This window comes from Thamnophis elegans, chromosome 2, assembly GCF_009769535.1.
Source record: "Thamnophis elegans isolate rThaEle1 chromosome 2, rThaEle1.pri, whole genome shotgun sequence".
Taxonomy (NCBI): Eukaryota; Metazoa; Chordata; class Lepidosauria; order Squamata; family Colubridae; genus Thamnophis; species Thamnophis elegans.
Window position 1 is genome coordinate 36,912,572 of NC_045542.1, and position 12,821 is coordinate 36,925,392.

At 40.2% G+C, this 12,821-nt stretch overlaps 1 protein-coding gene across 1 annotated transcript; it reads left to right on the forward strand.

Moving 5' to 3' along the window:
• The first annotated feature begins 6,008 nt into the window (after positions 1-6,008).
• On the forward strand, positions 6,009-10,918 carry LOC116503839 (zinc finger CCCH domain-containing protein 10-like). The gene is given in 4 exon segments (XM_032210503.1): positions 6,009-6,171; positions 6,725-6,779; positions 9,610-10,322; positions 10,325-10,918. Coding segments are annotated over 4 exon segments (1,365 nt in total). The 5' UTR covers positions 6,009-6,077; the 3' UTR covers positions 10,828-10,918.
• The last annotated feature ends 1,903 nt before the right edge of the window (positions 10,919-12,821 follow it).

Here is a 12,821-nt window from a genome sequence, read left to right on the forward strand (position 1 = left end):
ACTTTGCCTGTCAACCTACTAGGTCTAGGGGAGAAACAAAATAACCCACTGAGTTTAAGTCAGCGTGGATGATGAGATGATCATGATGATAGATCTGCCATATTACTGTCTTCCCTAGGGCTCTTGTTTACTTGAATGCCCGCTCCATTAGCCAATACCATTGTGTTGACATTAGAACCCTGTATCTCTTAAATAGCATTCCCATTTAAAAAATAGGGTAGTAACAGCAATGGTCTTCCTTATTCTTCGAATTATTCTCCAAAGCATCAGAAGGCAGGACAAGAAACAATGGATGGAAACTAATCAAGAAAAGAAGCAATCTAAAACTAAGAAAATTCCTAACAGTGAAACCAATTAATCAGTGGAAGGAGTTTCCTTCAGAAGTTGTGGGTGCTCCATCACTGGAGGCTTTTAAGAAGAGACTGGACAATCACTTGTCTGGAATGATGTAGGGTCTCCTGCTTCAGCAGAGGATTGGACTAGAAGACCTCCAAGAGCCCTTCTAATTCTGTTATTAGTCACTCTACAGGATGCTATTGTGAATGTATAGTTTAACGCTAGTGTTTAGTGAAGTTTTTTTTTTGAGTGTAATATTTATCAAGGTTTAAAACAATTTTGATACCTCCTGATCTTCTCTTGTCAACAGTATGGGCAATTCTCCTGTATAAAATAACAGCCCTATCTGTTCTTAGGTACTCAGCTTTCTTAAGTCCCAAGACTGTAGTTTGGTAAATATTGAATTAGTACGTTTTAGATCCGAGGATCTTATGGGGGTTGCTAATCCACCAAGAGTCATGAAATGAGACCATATATTAATTTAGTAAATAATCCCTCTCTTTAGTTAAATACTATACTTTATAAAATGAAAGGGTTGCAAATTAAAAAAAACATGGTTCATTATTGTGCAGGGCAGTAATGATTTATAAGATTAAGTAGGTATGTAAATTGGCGAAGTATTTCAGGAAGTACCTTCTGTACACATGTAGAGGCAGATTGTGCTGGATACATAGCAATTCATTGCTGGAAGAAAAGTTCATTCTGCTCTATTTGTTCACTTTTAATCATAAGCTGTTTTCCCGGAATGAAGTGTGCTCGGCTATAAGAATTCGAGTAAAAGTTACTTTAAATTCAAAATGGCGGCAAACGATACAGACCTAACCGGAAAATGCAGAAAAAAATCCCCAAGTGCCTTTACGGATGCGAACTACATTTCCCATCTTGCAACGCGGCATGCACGTACTTACCTCGCTCCGCCCTCTCACAAAGCAAACTATAAATAGCAAGCGACGGTTTACCGAGGCCTTTCTGCTGTTTGGTGACGGCGCCATTTTGTTTGTGAGGGGCTTGGAGGTAGTTGGCGCGGTCTCGTTCATCCGTTGCCATCCATCCGTAGCCTGGCCGTCTGTTTCTAGGGAGTGACCCCAGGGGCCTCGCCCCACTATGAGAGCTAAGGTAAGTTGTGTGTCGAGCCCGAAAATGTATGTCGGATTTGAGTTTGTTTGCTTCAACACACCTTTCGATGGGTGGCCAAGAAGTAAGCGAGGGCCTACATGTTAGGTGACGGAGGGACGGTTTGAAACAAAGTGAAAATAATGGTCGAATGGCTCTTGCGGAATAAAGTGTTTTGAGCCTCTATGCTAAACTCAGGGCTGAAGCCTCGATTACTTTATTTTAAAAAGGGAGCGTGTCGTATGTAGCATGGAGGAATGACAGTGACGCATGGGAGGTTTTTTAAAGCGGTCTAAGTAATACTTTAAACATGGGAACTCGTCTGAAAAAGCTTTCATTTAAATGGAGATGTTCAGTTTTTAGTTTAAATATCTTCCCATCAAATCCTTTGATAATAGCCCTGTTGAACTCTGTGGGCCTCGCTTCTGATGAAGCATATATTATTAATTGATCACTAACTTCTGAATAGCTATTATGTATATAAGTAACTCTTGCTCCGCAGTAGCATGCAGTGCTGAAGAGGTTTTGTAGATACTTTACCTAAATGTATAGATGTATTGGGTAATATTCTATATACACCATATTGATTTAAATGCAGAATTCATTTTCATGCTGAAGAACTTTTGCAGCTTTTTACTCATTTCTACAATTATCAATTGATTTACACCTTGATGAAATTTTGCAAAATATAATTTTAAATGTGTAACAATGTATTACTTTGTATCAATGGTGTAATCAGAAATTCTAATGTGATTTTTTTTTCCTCCCACAATTTTTAGTGGCGAAAGAAGCGAATGCGCAGGTATGTAAGCATGTTTTTATTTTATTGTGTTTGCTTGCTCTAAAAGACTATTAGATGTTCTTAACCAATCTCTGATAAGACATTTTTATTCGTGGCTTGTTTAAAATTAAGTAGTAGTATGTCAAAGCTCATGGTTGATCTTAGAAACTAGGTGACTTGAACTATGAACCTATCTTTATGCAAATTCATATTCTTTTGTACCTGGGATTGCAACTGACTACCTTGAAGCGGAGATTCTTACTATTGTGCATCCAAATGTGAAAACTTTTGTCAAATTGATAGCAGAAATATAACTAGAATTGCAAGGTCTAATCTTGAATTGATAACAGTAAGAAATGGTTAAGAGTTTGGGGACTGCTAAAAGCAACATTCGAGAAACAGGTTACTTCAAAACTAGTGTCTGTAGTGCCTATTGTATCCAGTTTCTTGTTACTGTACTGTTTTAAATGAATAATATATTCAATATGTCTGCACAGGTTAAAAGCTTAAGCCTGAACATTTCAGGGGCCAACAAATGGACATCTTTGTTTAATAAATTCAGGAGTTTTAAGACTTGATAACATAAAGAAGCAGAATGTGCCCAAGTATATTTCATGCAATGTTTATTAATGTATCTGTTTCTATAGATGGGAGGCTTTAAGGGGTTAGGATTAGTTTGATTTTTTTAATGCTTTAAATATTTCATAGGAGCATAAGTTTCTTGAATAGGTAAAAATAAAAATTGCCATGTATCTTTGTATCTCCTGTTATTATTTCATGGATATTTATTTATATAAATAATATAAAGATAGTGACTGCCCCAGCTGGCTGACATTGGCTGATTTGGATTGGCTGGACTATCTGAGAATTTCTGGGAAACCACCAGTAATGCTACCAAGAAAACTGAATCAGTAATCATCAAACCTGTACATGTTGATCTGGAAATTTATAATGGATTTGCTTTTTTTCTATGCTGTGGAAGTTTCTATTAGAAGAAAAATAGCAATTATTAAACTAAATATTGCAATAATGGTTATTGGAATTTCTGTTTGATGTCTCCTGAAATGTTCAGTCTTAACTTGCTCCAGAAATGGATCTGGAGATCTAAATAAGTTCTATATCTCAATTTAGTCATCCTATATGCTGTCTTCAAAGTTCTATTTTTGCAAGCATCTTGTGTTTTGACAGAAATGCCCTGAGTCTTAGTTTAAACTATTAAATAGTGATATTACTTTAGGATTTTCAGTTAATATTATTTTTTCTAGACTGAAGCGTAAAAGGAGAAAGATGAGGCAGAGGTCCAAGTAGACATCATTCACAGTGCTACTGAAGCTGCAAAACAGCATGGAAGGGTGGAGCCTTGGGAAACCGACTTCCAGATAATGCCTTCTCTTTGCTGCTGCTAGAAGACTCCTGATTCCATCTTCAAGCCTGGGAGCAGTGATCCTTTGAGGATGGCATCCCTGAGCTTTACTATTCTGGACTGATCTTGTCCTTGGTGGCTTGATGTAGCAACTGTATCAAATAAAAACCCCTTTTTGGGGGAATTCTACATGTTTTTTCTTTCTAATGTTGATTTTTCAGTAAAAATTTTCAAAATTATGGGACACTAATGATTTCAATTTCACTTTGGAAAAATTCATTTATGGTTTTCTAATTTCATGGTGTATTTCTTAGTTTGGTAAACCATTCTACATAATGCAGCTGATGTTTTGAGTTGTGATAATTGTATAATAGAGTACGATAACAGTTCTGGTGTTCAGATTTTTAAAAGATGCTTTTGAAGGAAAGGCATTCTGCTTAGAATAACCATTTCTTCATTAAAAAAAGTCATAACTTTCAGCTCTACATGTATGTTCGTTGGGTATTTTTATACTATACTAAAATAGAGGAAGCAGGCTTCTCTTTCTGGAAACTATGAAATCTGTCCCATATTTTTTTCTAAGATCAAATGAGTTTGTGATTATTCATTGCAGAACAGATACTCTCTTCAAAAGTGGTATAACTAGAAAACTTGAAAAATATGCTTTATTGCTTGTTCCAGTGGCCTGATTAATCTTAATGTGTATAGTATTTATAAATTTATTGGCTGTCCTCCTTACAAGATAACCTTGTGGCTTAAAGTCATACAAGATACAGAAACCTACACAGTGCATGTATTAAAAACAAATTATTATAGTAATTGGTTCTGGTAAATAGATTTCTGATATCTCTGGAAGTAATATCCACTGTAAAAGAGTGATGGTAAGTTAGCACTAGAAAACAGACTGCATAAGTGATCTGAAGTCAAATGCAGTATAATTGACCTAAGCCGATGTTACATTGAGTTTTCCTTAAAAAGTTTGATCTATAGTACAATTATGGATATTAATGATTTCAAAGCCTGTGTGTCATTTGTGAGAAACCGTGGCTATAATATGGTTTTAGAAAGCTTAGTGATTTCCAAAATGCATCTAAGTTATTTATTGCAAACTTCTACTTTAGAAGGTAATAACCATTCAATAGAAAATTGTGCCAGTTTTGGAGTTTTGTCAATGAATGCTTGCATGCATTATTCACACTGAAGATGGTGAGGTTTGGAAAGAACAGGAGTGTAAAGTTTCTGGTAATTTACTTATCTTCAGAAATGTAACAAATTTTCTCTGAAGAGTCATCACATGGAAAACTGATTTCTACTGCTATAAATGTATAAATGCCTGGAAATCACTATCTTCCTTTTCAAAAATTGATTAATGTTTAGTTTGTTAAAAATTGGTTCATAAATAAGTACAATCCCCTACGGGAGCATTTGCTTGTGGGGGTGATCTCCCAAGTACGAGTTAGTAAAGCTACTGATGCCTTTTCTAGACAACGATGGCTGACCCCAGATAGGATTTTATAAAAGCTCATAGGAATACTGGACGTTCGTCTTTTCCCCATTTTATAAAAATCGCCCTCCACCCCACGTGCTTGTCCTTCCGCGATGATCATGATGACGTCGCAATAACGACGCTCTGCCCTGGTTGAATTTGGTCGCTGGCAAAAAGCGAGAGTAAGAAGACCGTGATCGAGCAGCAGCAAACAAGATCCGCCGCCAGAGCTTTACGCGTAGAGGTTTTCCGCCACGAAAAAATACGGAGGCCGTCGAGGTTGGGTTTCTCGCCGCCCCTGGCTGGCGACTCCGGTCGAATGTACCTCAAGTAACCGGGCGGTAGCGAGAGAAGAGAAACTCGCGGTCGCTGTGGCAACCTTGACAGCCGGGAATTTCGGTCGACGGCCCGGCTGGAGAAGGAAGCATAGAGTACTTCCGCCGGCAGCGGCAAGAGGGAGGGGGAAGTGACCGGAAGGGGTTGCGCTTTGTTTGGAGCAGAAGAGGTCGGAGTGAGGGTGAGTGGGTGGAGGCGTGTATGTGTGTGTGTGTGTGTCGGTGGGGGTGGGATCGTCTTCCTCGTGGGGTTCTTGCGTCCCCCATTTCCCCCTAGAAGCCGAAAGTCCGTCTCCTCTGGGAGCCTCGGGAGCCCGTCCTGTCGCGCTCCTCCCCAGGGCCTCTGACAGGGACCCCCAGCAACTTCCCTCCTAATGTGGTCCCAGCAGGGTCCTTTGCTCTTCCCCAAAGCGAACGGAGTTCTGCCTCGGTCTTTCCCTCTCGGGGAATTTGTATTTAATTTTTCAAGCTTTTCCTTCTTGAGACTTGAGTTCTGTATTCAAGATCTCGATCAAGACAATTGGATAATTAGCAAGAAAGCTCAAGAATAAACTAGAGGGTCCAAACGCTGCGTTTCTGCCCTAGGTAAGGTTTCCCATTCACCACTGAAAGCAAAAGAGCTTTGTTTTGAAGGCTGCTTTTTAAGAAATATGCAAGGCTCCGATGTATATGTCCTGTCATCAGCATTTGACTCACTTCATAAATATAAATTTGATGGGGTTGTATACCTCAGCTTTGCGCTTCTTGTCCTCGCAAGGTGTGTATGGGGACACTGTTATTTTCATTATGCTAGCAAACTATAAAATCAGTATTTTTATTTTATAAAAAAGTATACAACAGTGGCATGATAAAGTAAGTTGGTTCTTTTAGATGTTATGTTTAGATGTTAAGGGATTTCTCAAAAGTTTCCTAAAATTTCTAGATAAAAATATAATGGATAGGCTTGCTCAGTGATGCTTTCCTTTCCTCTGCATAAAAGCTATAGAAGGAAAACCAAACACATCCTATTTTCAGTTTGTGTGAGATTAGTTAAGTACAAGTGTGATACAACAAGCCATATACTAAGCAAATCAAGAAAATTCAAGCATTCTGTTCTCTGCAATAATTGAAGACTCAGTAGCAGATTTTCAAGTATTCTCTGTCAAGTTGGAAACTGAGAAGCCCCTGGGATAATTTGAAACATTGAGACTAGGATTGTGTTAGAAAGTGTGGATCTTTCTCTCACACTTAGTTACATAGGCACAAGCACAACTTTAGATGTGTATAGAAGGATTTTCATGTCTTGTTTTTTTTGCTTTTCTTCCCTTTAGGTCTTGGGGGCCATAAACCACTCTGGAATGTGTTTGAAAAAATTATATCACAAAGGTAAAATTCCAATTAGAAATAAGTGTCTAAATATATCTGTTACTAATGAAATATTAAATGTTCTTAGTTTAATGGAGAGGTCTTAAATAACCGTGTCATGGTTGTAATTTGATTTCTGGATGGGAATTTCCTTACACATTTTTTTCCAAACAGTTCGAAACTGGGAAAGATATGATAATTCAAATATGTATATATATATATGCTCCTCCATATGTAAGATTTTGTATCTATTTTCACTGTTTGAAATAGTGCCATTTGAGCCGATAGATTTTTTCCCCTTCCTACAGTTTCATATGAACAATGGTATTGTGACCTTAATAATGGATGATAGAACAAGCACTCAAATTCTTTTTGCTTTTGATGGCATTGATTTAGTACAGCTTTGATTTCAGATAACAGTTGGGGGGAATAGATCTTTAGATTTGAATATATGCAAAGTAATTTGCATAATCTATATATGTAATTGAGGTAATTATATCATTTATATGAAGTTACACTTACAAATGATGCTATGCCAATGATAAATTACTTACTTTATTGTCATTGTATATATATACGCAGTATACACATACAATGAAATTCAAAATTGACGTTATTTGCAAAAGTTAATGCAATATGTTAATGCAAGTGATGGAATAAGTTCAATTGCATAACTATGTGAATGATGTAAATTAAGTCAATTATCTTGGCTGCTTCAGAAGCAGCAGACCATGATTTTGGAGATGACTATTATTTAGAGGTGAACTAAATTTTGATTGGTTGCATCCAGAATTTGCTGAATGGGGCTGATCCAACTGAGTGTAAAATTTAAGTGCATTGATGGTTGCCAGTTCTGAACTTAATTTGTTGCAACATTTGGAACAGGATAGAGATGGAAAGGGGAGCAAGATAGAAGGAATGTGGAACCTCTGGCAGCATCCTAGCCCAGTCCTAACCTGCAGAGCCTCAAGTCAGGCTCAACCTCCAATGCCCCCTCCTTGTAAGAAGTCTTTCTTGCCTTTGTTTCCAAATGCGAATGGAGTGCTTAGCCTGTTTTCAGATGAAGTATCACTCAGCTTATGCTGCTTCATATCTTAACCGTCTGGGAATTATGAGTGGCAGCAGCAGCAGTTGTCAACAGCTGCAATGCTGAAAGGTCCACACAACTCCCTAGAAGTCTCTGCTTAAATCTGTCCAGTGGGAGTGCGTTCACTTGCCAGCTCCCAGGGAAATGCTTCTCTACTTATAATGCTTGAAGCTATTTCAATTTGAGTAACATCTGTAAGGATGAATGATGTCCATGCAGCAGGAGAAAGGCCTGTTCCCCCTCTATCTTATTTATTCTTATATTGCTGTTGGTTAAACCTAGCCACTTTAGTTGAGCCATTCAGGAAAACGATGGAGTAGCTATATTCTTCCAGTGTGAAGATGTATACGATAGTCTTACTGCAGGTGGATTGTGATTAGTGGGGTATTTGACTTAATGGAAATTATAAGTTGATTCCAGGTTGCATTTTGTGAGGCAAAATTCAGTTATTGCGAGGGCTGAAGCTAGTTCATGTGCAGTTTCTGCTGGCATTTCAGATGTGAATTGTCATATGTGCAAAATGGGGGAAAAAAGGAAGGAAGGAAAACTTGGAGGAAAACTTTAAAAAAAAGGAGAGGGTCATTTTGGACAAGCTAAAGCAGAATACAGAAATCAGCAGGTGTGCTTTGGATATGCACTTATCTTCCAGCTTCTTTTTTCTTAAATATTATGAAATCAATGTCCTATCTTTTTCTATATATAGAAAATGGGTAAGAATATTTTTTTTAATTTTTCCTTTTTTTCTTTTTGCTTTCTATAGCTATAACAAATATTTCTATATCTGTGACTTATTAAAAATATAAGTTGTAAGTACGCTTTTAATCTTTTACTGTTATATTTCATAGACAAACATATCAAAGTTTCTATTTAGAATTTTTCCCTGCGTGTTTCTGTTGAGTTGGAAACAATTACCACATTTTCCCTAGAAATATCATTTTAAATAGTGGAAATTTGAATAATGTGACCATTTTGTAGGATTCACAATCAGCACTACCATAATCAAAGCCAACCTATATAACATGTTAAAATAAAAAGTGAGAATTATAAAAACAACCAAAAGAAGATATGAAATAGTAAAATAAAATTCTATATCTATCCCCTTACCTTCGGCAGAATAGGAGAAAAATATTAAAATAGCGGTATTGAGGTCCTGTAATCTTGTACTTGTACTTGTACTTGACGCCTCTTCACCCATCGTGGGTATAGGCGACTTCCATGGAAATTTGACGCCACTGTTGGAAATTTGACGCCACTGTAATGGATACGGCGATCCATGGAAGCTGTTTCGGCTGGATATACCCAAGGGGACGCCAGTCCCAAGGGTCGACAGAGCCCGATTGGTGGGAACGGGGGGCACCACGTGAAGGCCGGATTGTCGTTTGATAGTTGAGAGGCTTTGCAATAAGCGTTGCAATGTATATTTTGCGCATCAACTATCCTTGCCCCCCCGTCCTGTAATCTAATTAAATCCTGTGAAATAAAATATCAGTCAGGGCAATTACCAATAGGTAAAAAAAAAATGATATTTACACTTTTCACTAATCCATAATACAATTTGATTTTAGCTTAGTGTGTTGCATTAACCCAACCATACTTGTTTGTAAACGTAAGTACAAATATTGCACCCACCCAGTCAATCGATTCTGTGACGTTTTTAAAAGCTGGGTTAAATGCAATGTATAAATCTAACTACAAATGAATAAAAATATGAGCTCTGTTCATGGCCTCTTTCCCCTTTCATCCCTTACTTGGTTTCTTGCACAGTTGCTTGATTGAAGGACGCAGCCGTGACAAGAAGATGCCTGACCGTGACACCTATAATGGTAATGGTAGCGATGAGGCAAGTGCCAACGCTGACGACATCTGCCGAGACTTCCTGCGTAATGTCTGCAAGCGGGGCAAACGTTGCCGTTTCCGCCACCCTGACATGAACGAGGTGACCAACCTGGGGGTCAGCAAGAACGAGTTCATCTTCTGCCACGACTTTCAGAACAAGGAGTGCGTCCGCATCAATTGCCGCTTCATCCATGGCACCAAAGAGGACGAAGACTGTTACAAAAAGACAGGGGAGCTTCCCCCGCGCCTCCGTCAGAAAGTGGCGGCCGGGCTTGGCCTGTCCCCGGCTGACCTCCCTAACAGCAAGGAAGAGGTTCCCATCTGCCGAGATTTTCTCAAGGGGGATTGCCAGCGTGGGGCCAAGTGCAAATTCCAGCATCTGCAGCGGGATTATGAATACGACGCCCGGGGCCTGGCTACCCGGGAACAGGGTATCACCACCCCTGTGCGTCGCTATGACCCCTATGACCCAATGTATGACTCTGACCGATGCTATGATGACCACGACCCTGTGCTCAAAAGGAGGCGAGTGGATGGGCTCCACTTTGAAACGTACGAGTACAACTTTACTAGTCCGCGCACGGTGGAATATCGTCTCCTGGAAGAAGAAAACATCATGCTCCGCAAACGAGTAGAGGACCTCAAAAGCAGGTCAACAACCTCCTGGCCACCAACGAAGTCCTCTTGGAACAGAACGCCCAATTCCGCAACCAAGCCAAAGTGATGACCCTTAGCTCCACGGCTACAGCCACCGAGCAGACTCTGGCTCCGACCGTGGGCACTGTGACCAACTATAACCACAGCATTGCCCAAACTCACACGACTCTGAGCAGCCAGGCCCTGCAGCCACGTCCCGTCTCCCAGCAGGATTTGGTAGCCCCCGCTGGAGCGCAGGCAGCACCCCCGAGCAACGCAGCCCCTCCTATGAACCCTGAAATCACCCCGCTGTCAGCAGCTTTGGCTCAGACCATTGCCCAGGGGATGGCTCCCCCTGTATCCATGGCCCCCGTAGCTGTATCGGTAGCGCCGGTGGCTGTGTCGATGGCTCAGCCTCTCGGGGGCATTACCATGAGCCATGCCACTACTCCCATGGTGACCTACCCCATAGCCTCCCAGAGTATGAGAATAACAGCCATGCCTCACTAGCCCATGTTCAGTGTTAATGCTATCATTCAGTCTACGCCATGCTGTTCCTAAGTCAAGGCTGGGCACAGATCCTGTTGAAAGTCAAGGCAAAGAGAACGATACAGATCCCAGAGGTGGATCTTGAAGCCTCTGGAGAGTTCATGGGGAAGGACTATAACCTGGGTTGCCATTTTGTCTGAAGCAGGCGTAGTGGGCTGTCCTTTCACAGTGAAAACAGAGCCCAGGCGTAACAGAAAAGCAAGCGACAAAAGCATTTGGAAAGTACAGAGGTCTCTGAAGCTTTTCCTCTGTATCTTATTTCTGTTTTGCTGTTTGTCTGTTCTCCTTGTAAGTCCTCCAATTATGCTTTTGAGTATAAGAACTAAGCAAATTTTCCAGCCTGTGGCTTACAGAATCTCTTGTGCGGCTGAGCAGAGGGAGAATAACAATTCCTTCCCTGGTACAGTACTTGTTGAAGGAGTGGGGGACAATTTTCCTTAGCTTAGTCTGACGAAAAGGCAGAGGCTTCATAAAATAGCAGCTCAGCAGACTGAGCCAGCCTGAATTGTTGCACTCTTTTTCTTGGTGTAGAAAGGCAAGGATCCAGGCACCTGGATAACTAATTTAAATTGTATTGGTTTCATAGACAATGAGTTGGAAAGAGTTGCAGCAAACAGAACGTCCCTTCCTTTGGGGTAGATTAGCTTTTAGTTCTGGAAAGAACAGGTTCAAAGCACGTACACAGCACTGACAGCTTGATAGTTTGTGCAGTGTAGGCAGTTGCCGTGTGTTTGCATACGTGTCTGAATCCACACACCTCGTGGATACACCACACTCACCTCGATGGCATCTCTTTACAAGAATGTTGAGGCATTCTTGTTGTTTGAATGTTTCAAAGAGTCCAGGGTTTAGCGACAGGATCTCTTGCCGCTGAACAGCTGAATTTCTGGTTGAAACAGACAGGGGTAATAGGCCATCTTGCAAACTCAGAGGAGCTCACCTCCTTTCTTCCACTTGCCTCTTTTCTTTCTGGCTGTATTTTGTGTCTGAATTCCTCACATCCAAGGACTTTGTAGTAGAACCCTACCCTGCTGTATGTTACTTCACTTTTTGTTTTGTTTTTAAAGGCGCCACTTTTTAAATATAGATAAATATATATAGAGAACTTCATCTCCTCCTTGAGCCTGAAGTAACCGCTTGTATTAAATCTCATTGAAGGGAATGAGAAAAATGTTTGATGACCCAGCTGTTTTTAACAGTTAACAGTGTAAATGTTTTCAGCTATTAAAACAAATGTACAGTCCTCACCTATATTCATCCCTGTAATTATTTTCTAAATTGAAAAAAAAAAAGAAAGATCTTCTATCTTGTCCCAGCACTGAGTCCTTCGGGAATAGGGCGGCATACAAGTATAATAAACATCCAACACTTCAGAGTTTTCTACACATTCGGTCAAAAGAATCAGGTTCAGGTCTTGTTGAAGCTCTTCCTGCTTTGGAGTGGAACACATCTGATACCTAAAATATTGTTAACGGTTGCAAGAAAGGGTGAGGCTCTTAAGGGGAGAAAGGAGACTTCAAGAAAAATCCAAGAGGCTTATAGATGTCATTCTCCTCAATGAGCACCGAGGTGGATCATCAGCTAAGAGGAGGACCCCAGGACACCACAACCATCATGAGTCAATTGCCAAGCATCTGAATTCTGATCACATGCCCATCTTGTGGCACGACAAAACCACGCTCCACTAAAGCACGCCCGATTAAACCGCGTCGCTGACGTCATCAGCAGGGCGACAACAGCGACAGCGGAGAAAAAAGGGCACTTTAAATAGCGCTTTGAAAGCAAGCCAATTCACGTTAAGGTAAGGGTTAGGGTTAGGTTAAGGGTTAGGGTTAGGGTTAGGTTAAGCGTTAGGGTTAGGTTTAGGGTTAGGTTAAGGGTTAGCGTTAGGTTTAGCGTTAGGTTAAGGGTTAGGTTTAGGGTTAGGTTAAGGGTTAGGTTTAGGATTAGGTTTA